Source organism: Enoplosus armatus, chromosome 18, assembly GCF_043641665.1.
Source record: "Enoplosus armatus isolate fEnoArm2 chromosome 18, fEnoArm2.hap1, whole genome shotgun sequence".
Lineage (NCBI taxonomy): Eukaryota > Metazoa > Chordata > Actinopteri > Centrarchiformes > Enoplosidae > Enoplosus > Enoplosus armatus.
Window position 1 is genome coordinate 4,798,208 of NC_092197.1, and position 19,727 is coordinate 4,817,934.

General features: G+C 42.8%; 1 protein-coding gene across 2 annotated transcripts; it reads left to right on the forward strand.

Moving 5' to 3' along the window:
• The first annotated feature begins 992 nt into the window (after nt 1-992).
• On the forward strand, nt 993-18,773 carry olfm1b (olfactomedin 1b). Of its 2 annotated transcripts, none has more exons than XM_070924366.1 (6): nt 993-1,058; nt 7,712-7,861; nt 8,606-8,761; nt 10,884-11,103; nt 15,683-15,789; nt 18,099-18,773. In XM_070924366.1, exons 1-6 carry the CDS (start codon nt 993-995, stop codon nt 18,771-18,773), a joined length of 1,374 nt encoding a protein of 457 aa, XP_070780467.1. The 2 variants fall into 2 exon arrangements, with proteins under 2 accessions (XP_070780467.1, XP_070780466.1); XM_070924365.1 differs by lacking the exon at nt 993-1,058 and adding an exon at nt 6,117-6,266.
• The last annotated feature ends 954 nt before the right edge of the window (nt 18,774-19,727 follow it).

Genomic DNA, 19,727 nt, shown 5'->3' on the forward strand with positions numbered 1-19,727 from the left:
TGCTAATACTTTTGTACTTGAATTTAATTATGATTGCCTGACTTGTATTGCTGTTGTTGTATTGCTACTTTTACTTCATTAGTTACTTCATTACTTCATCAATACTCAACACTTTGTCAAACTGACCAGTAGCCCAGCCTCTACATCCGAGCCCTCACATTAAATCATCTTGGAGGGGACTAGCCTACTCTTTAACTGTTTGCTTTTTTCTGAAACGTAAATGTATGTAGAGCATGAACAGTGAAAGAAAATGATAAAATAAAGCATAAACCACTTAAAAAGATTTAGACTGGGCCTACACATTGCTCTTATATCCAAGACTGTAAACTATTTTTTATTATGAAACTGTTTTGCTGAATCAGTTGCTTTAAATAAATAAATAAAAACCCCAATGAAGAATAGATGTTTCGATCAGGCAACAGTTTTTGCTCTCACAGACTAACAGCAGGTCGTGTTGGAGAGGCGTTCTCCCTCCTGTATTCTTGCCAATTTAAATCTCCCTCTCTCGGCGATGCTACTTCCGTTTTCAGCACCATGTACAGCGCCGTCACTCTCATTTTTTCATCGAGAGCTTATACGGCAGCTTGAGGCGGGGAGGTAAACTTTTGGCAATATCAGAGTGAAGGTTTTATAGCTGTGTGTGCCACAGCGTTTGCGCGTCTTTAGCCCGATGTTCATCACAGTCCGTCGCAGCGATAAATAAGTGCGGCCACTGAAGACGGAGGAAGGGGAGAGGCACCGGAGATAGGCTCCCGATATGAAATGAATATGCACAGAGACGAGTCCGCGAAACAGATCTGTCGCTTTCTGCTGCCGGGCTGCTGAGGGATCAGATATTAGTAATAATAATTAAGAAGAAAAAAAAAAAAAGAAGAAGCGAGCGAGTTGCAACGCAAAAAGAGAGCCGGGAGGAAAGGACTGCTGTGCGGGGGGACGCAAAGGGACTCGATCTGCATGTGAGACCGCTGGTCCACGCACACCGGAGGCAAGAGATGCAGCCTGCGAGCAAGCTCCTGACTCTGATTCTCCTCATCTTCATGGGCACAGAACTCACCCAAGTAGGTTTTTGTTGTTTGTTTAACGCCATTTTCCACCTCCTGCATTTAAAAAAAAGAAGCTTAATTGGCTCCAGATCCGCCGGAGAGATTACCCGGTTACCTCGTATAAAGAGCCCCGGTGAATTAGCCCTCTACCCCCGTTTAAAGAGATTAACGGGTGGGATTACATGATGTGAATGCATTGTGCTTGACGGGCGCGGATAGATCCAGGCAGCTGAGCCCTGTTCAGTTATCTCCCACCGCCGGGGCTGACAAACGGGGGCCAGATAGAAGGGGGAATATTGCATGATCTGTCCTCATCAGCAAATGGTCAGATTAATCAGCTGCAGGGCCGTTCTAATGCGATGTGCTGCCTGCAGCTTTGCCTAAAAAAAAGGCCATTGTTGGCCACTGAATTGTGGGCTTCTGCTCTTAAATCACGGCTCCACAATCAAATGCAGTGACTCAAAGAAGGTGTTTTGAGCATGCTCAATGACCACAGTGTGACTTACTGTTGCTTGTGTGTGTATGTGTGTGTATGTGTGTGTGTGTGTGTGCCACCAAGCTCAGGAGTAGTAAACAAAATTACTGGTCACTAAAATGCATCTCAGGAACTAGTAATTACTCTCTAAAAGGCCATTTGCAGCAACACATATAATAGTTCCTGTTGCATTAAACTGTTGCCTTTATAAATTCCCACAAACAGTATCAGGGTGTGTGTGTGTGTGTGTGTGTGTGTGTGGGGGGGGGTTATTTATTGCCAGGCCCCTGCCACCACTGGATTGAAGAATTTGAGGATTTAATTGCCCTTGCTTGAACAGAGAGTCATATTTCATGGGCTTCACTGTTGTGTGAATGCAATTGTGGTTGGTAATAGGAGACTAAAAAAAAAAATCTACTGTGCCACTGAGGTACTATCAATAAATTAATCTCTGTTCCCAGTGTATCTGTAATATACTCTACTCCGAGTGACAAACTCAATAAAAACGTGTTGGAAGCAGGTTGCTGCAAACCCTGCTGGCCCTGATAACCAATGTGTTAGAACAATATTGATGTAATATTGCTTTGGCAGAAATATGCCACCAATTGATTTCCACAAATTTATGAGAAATGCCAGTGTGCCGTGAGCGGAACATCCTTTATTCACAGAGCAACAGCTTGGTTTTGACATTCATGTGGAACTTGATTTGTAATTTCATCAAAGCTATAACCTTACACACACTTAATTGCTGGCGCGATTTCCTTTTTTATCTCCCCACGTTGAAGCATCAAATGTGCAGCATTTATAATGTGAGCTGGACACACAGTGCAGCAGCAGAGTGCACACAAAAATGCTGACACAATCGAACAATGGGGCTATTTGCACTGATTGATGGAAGCCATCAGTCAGTAGAGGAGGGAGGGAAAGAGAGCGTGTTTCACTTTAGGTTTTCGTGACAGTCGGTTTCAGATCCTGCACGGCACAGGTCAGGGCCCGCGTTACAGTCACAGTCTTTCTCTGATGGCCTGAGAGAGTGTGTGTGTCATCTGTTTGAAGGTAAGTCGATATTAGTCCACATCCTCGCCTGTCCGCTCCCTTCCAGGAGAACAGAAACACAAGATACACTGACAGGCTCTATTTATACTGCGCCTGCCATAGAAACCTACAGTACATTTCACTGTAGGAAGGCCAGGCCGCTCCACGTCTCAGCTCTGTTTGAAGACGGATATAAAAAGTGAGAGGTGTATCTAGAGACAGAAAGATAGAGAGCCTTTTATTGCCGGGTTACTCATGAGAAAAAAAAAAAAGGAGCCATCCAGGCTGTATGGCCTCGAACTTTGATGCTGAACAATGACGCTCTCTTAATAAACACATTAAGCACCTCGCTTCAGAAGTCTCACAGAGTTTCAGGCAGTGTCGGGCAGCTGTGGCTCTTTTCTTAACATCTGGCCGAAGGAGCAGGGAGACACCTGATTAGTAGCATGCTCTCCTCTTCAATTCCACTCGCATCTATTCACCTCCATCCCCTCCGCTGAAGGATTTGGCTGCTGCTTGGTTTTCGCACAGAGAAGAATAGTAAGCAGCCAGAGCGGCATCTGTTCCTCACCTAGTGGCTCCCCGCATGGCTTCAGGCCCTCATCCTAAAGCATCTCACAGGCACCTGACAAAACAGATGGCCCCCGCTATAGCCGCCCCTTTGACACCATGCAACCTACATACCATAGCTCATCCTACAAGCAACCACCAAAGACTTCCTGTAAAAACACCTGCACATGTTAAGGTTTTAGATTCGTTTGCATGCACAATTAAGAATGCATGTTTTTAGTTCATGTGTGAGTATGCTGCTCAAGCTTAAACTATAAGGGCTCCAGCAGGGGAACATTTTGAAACAGTTAAGGATTTTTAATGTATGAACCCCGCCCCCCCCAAAAAAAAAATCAATCCAGTTTTATGTGAGAAACTGAGATGGAGTTGAGCTGAATTGCAATATGCGTGGTGTGATTGGCAGCTGGGGTTGAAGCTATTTATTATTCAGTATGGTTGGTTGAGCGACAAAGCAAGGGGGGGGGGGGGTAGAGAAAGAGAGAGAAAGCCAGCAGAAGAGGAGTAGGTGGAGATACGGTGCATTTTGTAGTTCACTTGCAGGCTGGAAATGGGATTTTTCACTACTTTTATGAACACTTATTACATTGGATATTGAGCGTGTCAATGTGGTTCCCCCACTGTATAAATACAATCTAAACACCTGTTCGCTACACTGCAATACAGTACCACAGCCCAGCCAGAGATACCATTTTTATGAAGCTTTAATGTTCCAGTTTGTTGATATTTTCTACGGCTGTGTTGTGTTGTGTTTTCTTCCTTTATATTATTTTATTGCATTATATTGTAAGATGTGCCACATCTACACTGTTCACCTGCTCTAAATCCTACACAACATTACAACTCAAGAAGTTAACATATAATTTCATCAACACAATCTTATGTATGCACGACTACTGTATCGGACTGCATAACTGAGCATTGTGCAATTGTTGCTTTTATTATGTTTGCACATTTGAGGTCTTGTATACAGAATTATAAAGCCCCGCTTTTTCAATCCTTCTGCAATAACTGTTGTAGTTCAATACTAATGAAAGACTGTGGTCTTAATTTACAAATCTCTCTCCAAATCACTCTTGATAAACAGTCTTTTGACTGCCTGGTGACTGATTGATTCATTGATTTCTTCATTGAGTCAGCCATCTTTTACCAGTGCACCTGTGGCATTCCTCCTGATGCTGTTGTGTTAAATACTAAGGGCTTCTTCTTAGAGGTGGAACCTCAACTTCTGCTCACTTGTTTCACTTCTTGAATTGGATCCACGCCTTCGAAGCTTAGAAAACTATCTGTATCCATTTGAAAGCCATGTCATTAGAGGCCGCTGTGCTGTACTGAACTGCACCATATTATACAAGACTATAGCCTGGACTCTGGACAGCGGCGCACAGCGGTGAGCTGACCCCTGCCGATAACTGTGGAGTAATCTGTGGAGCCATCTCTACTGAACTCTCACCTCAAAGGTCAGAAAGAAGTAGGAGAGATAAGAGTTGCACGAAAGAAAGAGAGGGGACTGGGGGGTTGGGGGGGTGGAGGTGCAGTGAGTGCGAACTTCACTCACTTCCATCTTTCAGTTTACCAGAGAAATGCATTATGTAGCTGACTGAAATAGCTGCGGACACAGAGCCACTCTTGCTATTCTGGGGACCTCATGTATCATGCAGTGCTGCAATTTAGCCCATAGGCTGCAGCATCAGCCTGTTGGCCATGTTGATGACTTAGACTCTATATGAATTATTTGTCATTTCTGAGAGATGTAATTCTGAACAGAATATGCACCATTTAACTGCACTTGCAAATGCACCCACAATGTTTTGAGTCCATTAACGATCTAAACAAAAAAACATGCACCATTTAACTGCACTTGCTAATGCACCCACAATGTTTTGAGTCTAATAAACATATATTCAGTGCATAAATTTGACATTTATGCAATGTAAAGCCAATGCAACGGGGTTATCTTTTATAACTACACATTTGTTTTTGCATATGTTGTGCTGCTTCCTTGCATTTTCAAAGCCCTTCCCTTTTTCTTTTTATTCAAGCAACACCAAAACCAGCTACACGATGGCGCCAGAGTCACACGAATTCAAAGCTCAGCCTCTGTCTGAGCTCAGTGCATCCAGTAACCCGTCAATAAACCACACTGAGCCCTAACGCCCCGCTGTCAGTGAAATGCAACATTCTGCGCAAGTTTTCATGTTCATTTTGACATGTTGGCTGTGGAGTCACACACTGCAGTGATTGGTATAGTTTAAATGAGAGGGCAGCTTTACCATGCAGGGGGGGTCCGAGGAGGTTCGCCTCTATAACAGAGAGCCTCGTGTCCTTTCGGGGCAGTGGAGGAAGAAAATGTCGCTGTCCGCTATAAATAATCCCTCAGCATCAGTGTCGGCCGACCTCAGCCGCACTGCTCATTGTCATTCCCTCTGGAGACAGACAGCCTGTGTCGGGCAGCTATGTGCGAATCAGGCGCAATCCCAGATATTACCATGAGCGGACCCCAACCTGGCTGACATCATTGCGTCTGGCGACATAGATAGATCCGTAGTACCTCCTCCTTCCTCCTCCTTCCTCCTCTCATCCATTTGGAGCAGCCCGTGTGTGTAGTCAGTGGCACTTAATCACAGAGCGCACCGAGGCAGGAGGCGGACCGTCGGGCGTGAACGAAATAGTAACAGTGAACCGGAGAGGCAGCAGTGTGCGGGACAACGCGGGCAGAGGAGCTATCCAGTGGACGTTTCCAGCTGCCGCTCTCGGTCGTCTCCCTCTTTATCTTCCACTTGGATCAAGTGTTGCAGCTTCACCTCCGTCCCGTTTCGGTCGTCCCTTATCGCGTCCAGTGCTTCGTTGGAGATGTCCAAAAAAAGACCAGCCGAGCCGGAGTCCCGGGTGAAACAGCCAGCTGCTCTGGGCAACATGACTCGCCTCCCCTGTTTCTCCGCGGAGTCTGTAGAATGAAGACGGCTTAAATAAAAGTCCAAGCAGAGAGCGCAAAGATGTCGGTGCCTTTGCTGAAGATCGGCGTCGTGCTCAGCACCATGGCGATGATCACCAACTGGATGTCGCAGACCCTCCCCTCTCTGGTGGGGCTCAACACCACCAAGCTCACGGCGGCACAGGGAGGGTACCCAGACCGGAGCACAGGAGTAAGTGCGCAAGTTTTCACATATTTCCTGCGGCTGGTTGGGTTTTCTTTTCTGAATGAATGTCGACTGTTGCAATGAAATTACAATTCAAAGATGTGTGCGCTTTTCAGTGCGCTTGGCTCATAATTAAGAGGAGAGATTCCGTCAACGTGATGCGCTCGAAAGGCGCCTGCAGAAGTAGAAAAGACTTGGAGAGGCATCTTAATGGTCTTCCTCCTGCGTTTTGATGTTGCTCCAGCTGCCACTGGGCGACTGGGAAGTTATCGCTTGCTTCTTTTTTCCCCTCTTTCTGGTATTGATATAAATATAGAGATTCATAGTGGGAAAATTAGGGGATTGACGTGATAATTTTCAAGGCAGTCTTTTATTTTTTCCCTGTCTGAAACAGCGGGAGTCCTCAGTCTTCCTCTCGCAGTCTGTGTGAATGAGAGGCGCTCAAAGCCAAGACGCTGTTGTAGAGTCAAGATGAAGCTCCTCTTTGTTTCTCTGTCAGGCTGCTGGCAGATTCCGAGCTGCTTCTGTGCCGGTATAACAAGTGGATGTTTGCACTGAAATCCAGAACAATGGATGTTGAAGGCAAATAAAAAAAAAAGTAGTAAAAGCAAAGAGCTGATATTGACTCAGTTATACTGAATGTGTTGTTTATTTCATGATTTTGAGAAGATTCTGACATCTTTACAGTAGTTTTGAGATTTTAGTGATCAATTTTGTTGCAGTAGCCTGCTGACTGAGTAGCACAGAGGGACACTGGGATATCAAGGCAGGTGCTTGATAGTGATTTTCTTTGTCTTGTCAGCACATCCTCTGGTAGAAAGCAGTGCCGCTGACTGACAGTTGCTGCGACTGCTCCTTTTGGATTTTGTGAAGTCACTACTTCTCACTAATTGAATTAATCAGCAGTGATTTTTTTTTTTTATCGCTGATGCGGTGATGAATATCTTTTTCTCAAAGTCACTCTCTCAGTCTTATCTGATCAGCAGGTCAGTAACTGGAGTTGTCTCTCTCTCTCTCTCTCTCTCTCTCTCTCGGAAAAAACCTCTCTTACTGACGTCATACACGTCACACTTTACACTCAGAGCTTTCACACACCCAACCCACTGAATAACGGGAGTAGCTTCAGCTGGCTTTGATTGGCTGCATCTTCCCTTTGTGTGGCTTTAAAATATACTGTATGATGGTGCAAAGCGGGTGGAGCCTGATGGTTTGTGGTGTCCAGATGGTGATGAATGCGATACGGCTTTAGCATCAAACAGGCACTTAATGGGAAAATAGTGTCTTCCTTTGTCATTTCATAGACAAGCACAGGGATGTGCGTTTGGTGGTAAAGTGTCCCCCTTTGTCTTTTTTTCTGTTTTTGTCTGAGCCGTTTTTCTTTGCTCCCCTCTCCTCCAGCATCGCCGTTCAACTGCCCTCTTTTCTCTATTTATCCACTCCTTTGTCCTCAGGTGTTGCCAGCAAACCCAGAGGAGTCGTGGCAGGTGTACAGTTCAGCCCAGGATAGCGAGGGAAGGTGTGTCTGCACTGTGGTGGCGCCCCAGCAGTCCATGTGTTCACGGGATGCCCGCACCAAACAACTGAGGCAGCTGTTAGAAAAGGTAATTACCGCTTAACTCCTCAGCAACACATGACCCCACCGATCAAAGCCATGCAATGCCCAAAGTAACCACCTGTACTCATTTTACCTAAAGTATGTCAACTACAAAGATGTGTACATGTGTGCACACACATATAGGCTTACTTGTATTTTCATGATCTTCCAATCACCTCTGTGCCCGTTGGACAAGAATAGGAATCATGCTCTAATGAGCTCCCTGGAAACCCAACAGGCATCATGGGAGGCAGCTATACGCTTACTCCCTGTGAGTTTCTATCCTACTGCACACATCCAAAACAACACATCTAATGATGCAACCCGGCTCAATACCCATAGACTGGAAGCTAAGGCGACCCCATTTACACAAAAGGAACATTTAAGATGGAGCTAATCCCCAAATAATGTAGAGTAGCTCGCTGATTCACACAAGCTGCCAGAAATATACAGACATCAACAGATCTCTTCTGAATAAATAGAAGATTAAGCCAAGTTTGGAGTTTCTGGACCACAACAGTTTTGGAGAAACCAAGTGTCTTAACAGTATGCATTCTACACTTCCACCATGTGTCTGAGGCCCCTGACTAGTTGGCCTGATGTCAGAGTTTGTGAATCACTGCAAGAAGAAAGCCAAGCCAAAACAACATATTGAAAGTCTGTGTTTTCTCATGCTCACTGCTCTAGTTAAACCCAAACAGAGATGTATTTAATTACCCAGTCCAATGTGTCCGTCCGTATGGCACCGCAGGTCCAGAACATGACCCAGTCCATCCAGGTGCTGGACCAGCGAACCCAGAGGGACCTGCAGTATGTGGAGAAGATGGAGGTCCAGCTCCGCGGTCTGGAGACCAAGTTCAGGCAGGTGGAGGAGAACCACAAGCAGAACATCGCCAAGCAATACAAGGTACGGAGCCAGATCCCGAGCCATTGACTCAACCGCCATTCTGTCATAGCTGCTCTGTAGCCCACTCCACACAACCTTACCCATCTTGTGTTTGTGTGTTCCCACTTTGTATGATGTATCAGAGTTGCCTTAACCACCATTCCACATACCTAGAAATCCATAATGCATGCACAATCAAAGAGGCTAAATAACATACACTCAAGAATTCATGTCCTTATTTCACACATGCTCACTGTATAAAACCATGTGATGGAATCCTAAATCAACTTCAATAAAGCATTTTATGTTTATCACAATGACCACATAGCGGCGACATGTTGTTCACACTCAGTGTTACCTTGTACAGTGGACACCAAGATGTCTGCACATAAAGTAGGACACACATCCTTGATCTAATCTTTTTTTTTTCTTAAAGCGTTTACTGTCCAATCAAAGTAAGATGAATCTATTTTGAATAGATATTTTGTAGGTAGGGCAGGGTATCCCCATGATACAAACATTTTTCATCTATAACTGCAAATAAAGATTATTTTTATTATCAATTCATATGCAGATGGTCATCTCAGCTCATTGATTAATTGTCAGAAAATTATGAAAAATACCTAATCAGAATTTCTTAAGGCCCAATTTGACATCATCATATTATTTAGTTTATCTGACTAATAGTCCAAGACAAAGAAAAGCAGCAAATCTCCACAACTGAGAAACTGGAATTGAGGAATTTGAGGCATTTTTGCTTGAAAAATTACTTAAACGATTAACCAATTAGCAAAATAGTTAGAGCTAGAGCTGCAACTAATGATTATTTTCATTATCGATTAATCTGCAGATTATTGTCACAATTATTAGATCGAATAATCGATTAATCAAGTAATCGTCGCAGCTCTCTGTTTAAAGAGAAGTTCTCAAATGTCTAAACACAAGCAGCCATACAAGAACTTTCACAATCAGAGAGTAAGTAAACAAGATTACGAATTTGACGAGGCATTCGATGCCACCTCTACGTTTTTGCTACTCTGTTCAGACGGCACCAAAAAAGTACTGAGGTTTGATACCCAGCCTTATTTTCAGCTACTCACACTTCTTACTCTGAATCAAAAGCAGCTTCAGTGTTTGTGTCATCTTACCTGCACCGATACATTTGTGTGATCCTGTCACCTGAGCATGCTCAAAAACCTCATGCATCCAACGCCACATCCAGTGCATGCGTGCAATTTTTTCTGTAACATGTCTTTAAGTGCATATACTAAGTGTGTGCGTGCATTTGTTTGTGTGTCTGTTAGCTAGGTTAGCAAGCTCCAGCCCCTGTCAACAGTTTGTCATTTTCTTGCTTGCAGGGCTAACTTTAAGACATGTAAAGAGAGCCACAGGGAAGAAGAGGCAGGTCAATTCCAGATTCCACTGAACTGGGCCACAGTACTGAGAGCATTTGGGCGTCAAACAGTTAATTTACCTTTAGCACCATTAAGACTAAGAAACCCCACCCCTCTCCCAAACCAACCCACCACTGATCTCTTCCTGCATGTTACTGCTGTCAAAGTTTTTTCATCTAAAAGCTTTTTTCAAACGTAAATACATTTACTATTATTCTTATTCCTATTATTAATTGCTGTTATTCATTTTTATTTTCCTTTGGCTTTTGTCTATGCATATTTGGTTACTCAACAAATCTATACGTAAAACTATAGACGTAAAATTCGAGACACTTTGTTGTGTGTGACATGTAAAAGCATGTAACCCTTAATACGATGTTGCATTTTAAACGATGATGACCAATAAAGAGCTTTCCCAATTGTTGTCGGTGTACCGAGGGCTTGCTTTTTAACGGCTGGTCACTGCCGGGGACGGAGCCACCTGCTCTGCTCGTCCAGCGGGCGGAGAATATTTTCCGGGTTTGTTTGCTCAGACACACACCTGCACAGACAAAAAAAACAGCTGTTCACACACAAACACAGAACATGGACACAAACAGGGGGTCTTCATGTCAGTGAAGAGGCAGGATAGAGTCAGAGTAGTCAGGTTCAGACAGGTGTTTTTTTTCTTTTCTTTTCTTTTTTCTTTTATGGACAGTCTCCTTTTGTCGCGCATGACAACTCAACCGAGCTTATTCTAATCCTTTCAGGCCATAAAAGCGAAAATGGAGGAGCTTAGACCGTTGATACCAGTGTTGGAGGAGTACAAAGCCGATGCCAAATTGGTATTGCAGTTTAAGGAGGAGGTCCAGAATCTGACGTCAGTTCTAAGCGAACTTCAGGAGGAGATGGGGGCCTATGACTACGAGGAGCTCCACAACAGAGTGTCAAATCTTGAGGAGAGACTCCGAGCATGCATGCAAAAATTAGGTAGGCACAGAAAGTTGTTGGCACACACTTTGCTTCAAACACGTGCATGCACAAACACTCTCCACTGACGTACAGTATGTGTGACTGACCAGAGAGAGATCCTCAGGCATATTCACATGATTCAGAACATCACAGGAACATCATGTGTGGCTGCGATACTCAAATGCATATTACACAGTCTTATAACACACTCGTCATTGACACTTTATGTTTCTATTTCGTCCATGCTCGCCCTCTAACTGACTTCGCTATTGGTATACTCTAACATGTTCGGGGTAAACCAATACTGAAGTCCATTAGAGGGCTACGCATGCACGCATAGAACTGGAGTTACATCCTGATGACTTCTATATTTTCTCCTGCAAAAAAACAAGGCACTAGTGCTGAAACCATTGGTTGATTGGCAGAAAATCAATCACCAATTTTTGATTATTATAGATTAAATCATTCAAGTCATTTATCAATCAGAAACAAACAAACATTTTCTGGGTTTCAGCTCCTCAACTTTGAGAATGTGCTGCTTTTCTCTGTTTTATGTAATTGTAAAGTGAATATTTTTGGGTTTTGGACTGTTGATCGGACAAAGAAAACAATTTGAAATTGTCACTCCAGGCTCTGGAAAATTGTGATTGACTTTTTTCACAATTTGATGAGATTTTATAGAATAAGTCATTAATCGAAACTGATAATGAAATTAGTTATTAGTGGCAGCCCGAAAAGGGCAGCACAAATTTAGTTTTAATGTATGAGTCTATAGTAGCATCCTACAAAAACTGGCTTCCTGTGACACAATAGATGAGATGTTTACATACAGTATTAGACATAAGGTGTTTTACATGGTTCCATAGGTACACACACAACCATACAATGGATAGCTTACAGAGGAAAAGAGGTACTGACAGCGCTCTCAGCTTGCAAGTTGCCATCACAGTCTTATCTTTGCTTTTAGCCCTTGTCTCAGTCTCTTCACACCTCTGTCACAGCCCACAGTGCTAATAGATGCACACCCACACCGCAGTGACTAAGATATATTACAAGAGCAGAGCCACTTACATGCCGCACATCACGGGTATATTGTGTCCCTGTTTCAACTTATTCACAGTGCAAGATGACAGCAAGAAATTGGAAAACCTTTGGTTAAAATGCCTACTGTTCTTTTTGGAAATCTAGTCAAGACACAGTGATTGTATTTAAATTGAATATATAGAGTACAAAAAATGCAGACGCCTAATCTCAGCTACCCAGTTACTTCTTCTGTCATTATTTCTTGTTATCTATGCATACACACTTAAATGTTTTTTTACCGGCCACCTCTGGAGGGGTCTTGTCTTGTGCTGTTTTCACTCTCAGTTCAATGCACATGCCGATACTCACATCTGTGGTCAGACTGCCAAAGAGAGGAGAGCAGGGAACTGCGGGAGTTACTCCAGGGTGTGTGTGTGTGTGTGTGAGATCAGACGAGATAAAGGCGAGGTCACCCAGCGAGGGACTGGCTCAGTCAGAACAGAGGGTGGCTACTCTTTTCATCTTCACACGATTGCAGAGGCACTCATGCATAGTGCACACAAATACACTCCAGTACACTCCCGTTATTGAGATTAAACTCGCGAAGGTCACTAGTCAAATTTGCATCAGCAGATCAACAACAGGGGACAGAAAGAGAAAAATAGAGAGGGCAGGAGAAATTTGAGTATTGAGTAAGAAATAGAGCGACGGGGGAGAAATTGATAGGAGGTGTTAAGGGGGAAGGAGAACGAGTGATAAAGTGAAGGCGAGCAGGAAAAGTGAAAGAGCGTAACTAGCGTCCCTGCAGAGCTGTCCTTCAAGCTGTTTTGTGCCGGAGAGACTAACAGCCCAGCGGCTGCCGGGACACAATGGCCATCGATCAAGGGGACATGCCAGCTTGCTGGGCAATAATCAAATAAATAAATCACCCTGTGTCGTGCCCCAGCGATGTGGAGGCACAGAGAGCTTCAGGCAAAATCCAGCCCCTTCACACCGAAACTGATGAATGGAGCAGGAAAGTCATACCAGCACATAAAACCCCTCTGCTACCTGCTCTGCAACCATTGTTCTCACCTTCTGTTTCCTCTGCAGAGAATAGAATTACATGGCATAATGTTATAGTAAGGTTCACATGCCACAGAATCAATATTTCTCTCTTTACAAAAAAACTCAACGTATCTCTATGTTTCAATTTTCTTTCAATTGTCTTTATTCCAGAATAATTGGTATTTTATAACTTTAAAGCCCATGAAAACTTCAAATTTCAAATTTGAAATATTTCTCCATAACATGAAATATTAATGACTAAATAAGTTAAGTTTAAGGTATTCATGCTTCATTGGGAATGGATGGGTGCGGTGACAATGACCAAACAGCCAGAGTCTCGTTCAAATGTTGCTCAATTCTGATTGGTGCAAAGAAGTGCGTGACATCACCTTTTACCAATTAAGCCCCACCCACTTCAAACCAGAGAGAAGAGCAAAGAGAACTACAGAAATCTGTGAAATCATGTGAGATAAACAAAACTGCAGGATGGGCAAACTTAATTGGAGGAGAAAATGAAGGCAAACGGTTGTAAACATCCACAGCAGTTTACAGATTGACCAATCATACTTGCCGTAGCTGTGAACACACTGTGTTTCTGTGCAATGAGTGATTCCTATTGACTAGAGCTGCAACAATTTGATCGTCAGAAACTTGACTGACAAAGTAAAAACTTTAAGTAAAAATGAGAAACATTTACGGCAGCTTCTCAGATGTGAGGTCTTGATGCTTTTTATTGTCACACAAATCTGAATATCTTTGGGGTTTTGACTGTCGGTCAGACAAAATAAGACATTTGAAGACTTCACCTCTGGCAAATTGTGACAGGATTTTAAACAGTTTTCTGACATTTAATGGACAAAACGATGAATCGATGGATCGTCTTTTATTCAGGGAAATTTCTTGCATTGGCTGCTTGTGCTTAGACAGCATTTAACATTTGAGGTTTGGTTTCTTTTACTTGATTAAAAAAAAAGATGTTAATGTTAGAAAAAAATAATTGGCAGATTAATTGATTGAAAAATCTAATTGAAAATGAAAATAATTGCCAGTCGCAGCTCTGCTATCAATATTTAGGGTGTGCTCACTTTACTAAGTGGTTCAGGAAATCAGGTTCACAAGCTGTCTATTCGTCTGACAACTCCCAGATCTCACCCATTATAGATTAAAAAAAAAAACAACAAATATTCAAACATTGAGTGTTCATTCTGTATATAAATCCTCACATTTCGGGGTAAAGGCTGATGGTGTTTTTGTTATATCAGCTCCAGTTCCCATTAGGTTTTCCATTTGCTCTTCCCTCTGCTTCGGCCCAGGCAAATTCAGGCCAAAAGGGGATTAGACCTTGTGTGCATCTCCAGAATGCAGATCCATCAGCGTGCTCCCCTCAGTCCGCAGTAGTAGTGTCATCTAAAGATAGAGGCCTGATTAAAGAAAATAAATAAATAAATCAATGGCCAATGTATTACTGCTGTCTCTAATCCCTCTGTGGGTTACGTAAGGGACTCAACCCCCTCTGGAAATAGTAGATGCTGCTCATGTGACCATGTGTTTGTCTCAGCCGCCGCCGAGGTGTGATGCCCACACATACTCACAGGCACGACATATGCCGCACATAGAGACGCACAAACACTCAAACACATATGCAAAGCCACAATTTTCGTTATGTAAGTAAATGAAATTTGACCAGATGAGAACACGGAGATAATAAAGAATAAGGCTGGCAGAGGAAACGAACATACTGGATTGTATGACGAAAAGGACATTTCACAACAATGAACTGCAAGAAGAGAGATGACAGGGGTTGAAAAGAAAGAGGGATGTTGAGTGTTATAGTGATGGGTTAATGGATGCAACGCTTCACAGAGAAAGATGCTAATGAAAACTTAAAATGAGCCATCGTCACAGTCCCACTCTTTAAATTAGCATATCAGAACGACTCATTACATTCATGAGATAAAATTAACTCATCAAATCTGTCTTTCCGAACTATCGGCTGAAAAACGGCCTAGGTCTAAATGGATGTGCTGCAGTGGAGTATTGTTACTCGATAAAATAATGTCTCTCGTTGCTGTCTGTGCTCATTAGAAAGGGTACATTAGTCTGACCGGCTCTCAGTCACGAGGGCCACGGAGCCCAGTGTTAGTTTTGTCAAATTTGCATTAACACCTCAATCAACACCAATTAACACTACAGCAGTTTACAAGCAGCTCGCAGGAGCAGAATACACAAAGGCTCTCCCTCTGCTATTCCCTCTTCCTCTCACTTTCTCACACATCCACACAGAGAGAGAGTAAAACAGGCATTAGCATGTGTGAACTGAATAATAAGCACCTCTTGCACAGTACATCACACAAAGTGGAAGGCAGAGACGTAGCAACAAGCTGGACATCAACTCCCTCGTCCTTCAGGCAAACTCATTTGGATTGAAAGTAAATGAAAGTGAATCCCTTTAAATAGATCTTGATTTAGTCTAAATACCCAAATGGGTGTTGCTCTAGATGTTCCCATCTCACTTCTTTCCTTGCAGCATGTGGCAAACTGACGGGCATCAGCGATCCCATAACCATCAAGACGTCTGGATCCAGGTTCGGCTCCTGGATGACTGACCCCCTGGCGCCTGAAGGAGATACACGGGTATGTACAGTACCGCTGCAAGCAGTCACACAAAATATGGATGGCAATCTCCTAATATGATATTGAATGTACGGCGGGGTATCGAACCAAAATGTGTCAGTACCATAAGCTGGCATTGAATTCATATTTTCTCATATTTGGACTCTTTTTTGATCAGACAGTTTCTGATTAAAATCATAGTTTGCTAATTTGAGTCTTTTATTCAGGGAAATTTCTTGCATTGGCTGCTTGTGCTTAGACAGCATTTAACATTTGAGGTTTGGTTTCTTTTACTTGATTAAAAAAAAAGATGTTAATGTTAGAAAAACATGTTCATTTCTCAAAGTATCTTCTTAAATCTACTTAACGTTAGTATCGTATCAGCATTAATGATATCCAGTCCTATTCTTAAAGCTGCTATAATTCATATTTTTATATTAGCAGTGGATCAAATGATTGTGTATAATGTGAAAGTGGTTAGCGAATAGTTTGCCATATCAACTTTGTAACGTGAGTTACATGTCAGTGTTGCTTTAGGTGGCAGTCAGTTGATATCTTCAATTATATTGTACATTGTAAGTTTCCTCAAAGCTTTATTCAGAATTGTATCCATTTTTTAATCAATGCTCAAATTAAGCAGTGAATATATATTTCTTGCACTTTCACTGTTGTTACACACTTTGAAGTTAAAATTGATTTGTGATATAAAGATTGTTACATAAAAAAACAAATATATCAGGATTTTAGTGCTGAAATGAGTAGTTGATCGACAGAAAGGTAATCTGCAACAATTTTGATTAATTGTTTAAATAACTTTTTAAAGCAAAAATTCACTGGTTTCAACTTCATTGTAAACATTTTCTGAACGTCACACTCGGTGTTAAAGGGTTAAACTGTCGGTCAAACTTATGTCAAGTTGGGCTTGAGAAATTGTGATTATTGGCAGATTAATCGTTGATGAAAAGAATCGTTAGTTGCAGCTCCACAATATTTGACATGCACACATTGGAGGAGAATATTAATACAACCACACTGGCCGTGAACTTTTAATGCTGATGCACCTTCTCCCCCTTGCCTGTTTGTGCAAGAGACAAATACCCGAGGATCTGCAACGCAAATAGTTTTCCTGACTCAAAAGTAAGAGTTGACCTTGTGGGTGAAGGTCAGCTCTCACTGTGAAATTTAATAACAGTCTGTGTCAGTTGGCCATTGGTTTTATTATGAGCTGATTGCATCTGAGTGGGGCTTCTGTTGGCTCAATACATGGGTCTGCTTTCATTACTAAAACACATTAAAATGAAATGGCAAGGATAAATCTATGTGGTTTTAACAGGAAGCTGCCCAGCGGACAAGGAAGTGAGGGAGCTGGAAATAAAGAAAGTTTATTTGTTGGCTAAGCATGAACATGCTCTTTGTGCAGCAGCTTTATGAGACACATTAATAAGAGACAGAACTCTCAATGTCACATGAGAGGAAAAGGGATAGAGTCTTGAGAAGAACCGGCAGCATACAGTGCCGTAGCTGTGTAAAGTCGGAGTTTCCTAAAAGCTAATTGTCGTAAAAACATAGGCAAGTGTATATTTTAGAATATACTCAGCAGCAAGGTTGAAGCTTACTGCTGACTAAGATTGTATTTAGCATACTGTTAAGGCTACTTTTTTGTAGAAACTAATACATTTTGAGCAGAACACATGAAAGATGTGCTGCGTTATCAAAGGGCAGACAAAGAAGAATGAATGTAATTGACGGGAGCAGACAGGTCTGCTCCACTTCTTTTTATCTCTTGGTTTCCTTACGTTGGGTTTTTTCTTGGCCCGTGGAGACCTGCTTCCTTGATATGAATCATTTTTTAAGTCAATCACAGCAGCACGTGGAAGCAGGTAGGGGAAGGGCTTCAGGTGTCTCAGTCCCACTGAGACTGAGGAAGTGTTTGAGCCTGTAGCAGCTCCGGAACGAGAGCTCTCTGCCCACCACCGCAGGGGCCAGCAGGAAGCAGGGTCGAAGCAGCTGAGACAGGCCTTTTATGTGGAATGATGGGCATTATCCCTGCGGGGCCCAGCTCACGCCACCCTGCGGCTGTCATCCTGACTGTTTGTATTCAGAAGCTGCCGGATCTCAGCTTCGTCGGCTCCTGGAGGAAGTCTCAGAGCTAACTTAATTGGGATGCTTGTTGACGGTGTGATTTGATTTATTCTGCGTGTGATCTGCATACTGTGTGATTCTGATACTCAAGGCACACTGAAGGATGATGGGAGGGGTTTCTAGCTCTGAAGTACTGCTGTGTTTGATCCATCCTAATTCTTCTTTCTCCCTCTTGTTACAATGTTTAGGTCTGGTACATGGATGGTTACCATAACAACCGCTTCGTGCGGGAGTACAAGTCGATGCAGGACTTTATGGCGTCAGACAACTTCACGTCCCACCGGCTGCCACACCCGTGGTCAGGGACAGGTCAGGTGGTCTACAACGGCTCCATCTACTTCAACAAATTCCAGAGCCACGTCATCATCAAGTTCGACTTCCGCACCTCTTCCATCAGCAAGTCCCGGCAGCTCGACTACGCCGGCTTCAACAATGCGTATCACTACGCCTGGGGCGGCCATTCCGACATTGACCTGATGGTGGACGAGGGAGGCCTGTGGGCTGTCTATGCCACCAACCAGAACGCCGGCAATATTGTCCTCAGCAAGCTGAACCCCAACACGCTGCAGATCATCAAGAGCTGGACCACCAACCACCCCAAAAGGAGTGCCGGCGAGTCTTTTATGATCTGCGGCACTCTCTACGTCACCAACGGCTACTCAGGAGGCACCAAGGTCTACTACGCCTACTCCACCAACTCCTCTACTTACGAGTACATCGACATTGCCTTCCAGAATAAGTACTCACATATCTCCATGTTGGACTACAACCCACGTGACCGAGCCCTCTATGCCTGGAACAATGGCCACCAGGTCCTCTACAATGTCACACTGTTCCATGTTATCCGCTCAGAGGAACTGTAACCACAGAAAATGGATTACATACATAAATACATATTGTCTGTGTAGAGATCTCCCTATATATAAAAATATATCTGCGAAAGAAAAAGACTCTATGGCAAGACCATTTATAATATCAAATAACTTTTACTGAGAGACTGCAACAGTAAATGCAACGTGGATTGAATGTGCATAAATATGAGACTGAAAAAAAATCTAAAATTGAAGGGTTTCATTCCAAAATGTGATATATTTGTTATAAGAAGAAAAAAAAAATGTTTATCAGTTAATATCACAAAATCACAGGTGATTGTTGGAAAACAGAACTGTTTTGTAAATACAGGTCTTAATATGACCTCTAACTTTAATAGTTTCCCATAGTCTTTATTTTAATAGCTGCCATTATTTTGTTAAAGGTATTTTATTTTGGAATGAAACTCTTTAATTGTTTGCCGCATAGAAAAATGATTGTAAAAGTAGACTCATATATAAGATTTAAAAGAATAAGTACAGATGCCAAAAAAAACAAAAAACATCACGCCTTTTTTTTTTATATAATGGAATATCAACCGAAGCTCATTCCTGAGGCTCCGGTCCTTCTGCAGAAATGCTCCCGGCTGAACTTTTCTTTTGGTCAATGGGGGTCCTGAAACGAAGACTGTTGGTAATAAACTGCTGGATCCCCAGGTCCAATGGACAGACAGAAAAGTGGGAGGTCAGTCTAGTCAGAAGACTTGATAGCCTAACGGGTGCAGTCTGTCATATCGTTTTTATCAAGTACAGTAGCAAATCAAAAGTCTGTAGAGAAACAGCAAACAACAATAACAACATCCACTAAAAGACCTGAAGGCACTGACTGTTGACAGCGCTGTTGTTTGAGATGATTTTCCTGTGTTAGTGACTATGTGTGAAAAAGGCTTTCTTTGCATGAGTGTTTTCACTCCGGTCTGCTCTTCTGAATGTCTTTTGCTGTACGGT

Coding starts and splice junctions, on each gene's coding strand:
- olfm1b (XM_070924365.1), top strand. CDS start 6,117: ATGTCGGTGCCTTTGCTGAAGATCGGCGTCGTGCTCAGCACCATGGCG. Junction 8,762..10,883: donor ACATCGCCAAGCAATACAAG/GTACGGAGCCAG, acceptor TAATCCTTTCAG/GCCATAAAAGCGAAAATGGA. Junction 11,104..15,682: donor AGCATGCATGCAAAAATTAG/GTAGGCACAGAA, acceptor CTTTCCTTGCAG/CATGTGGCAAACTGACGGGC.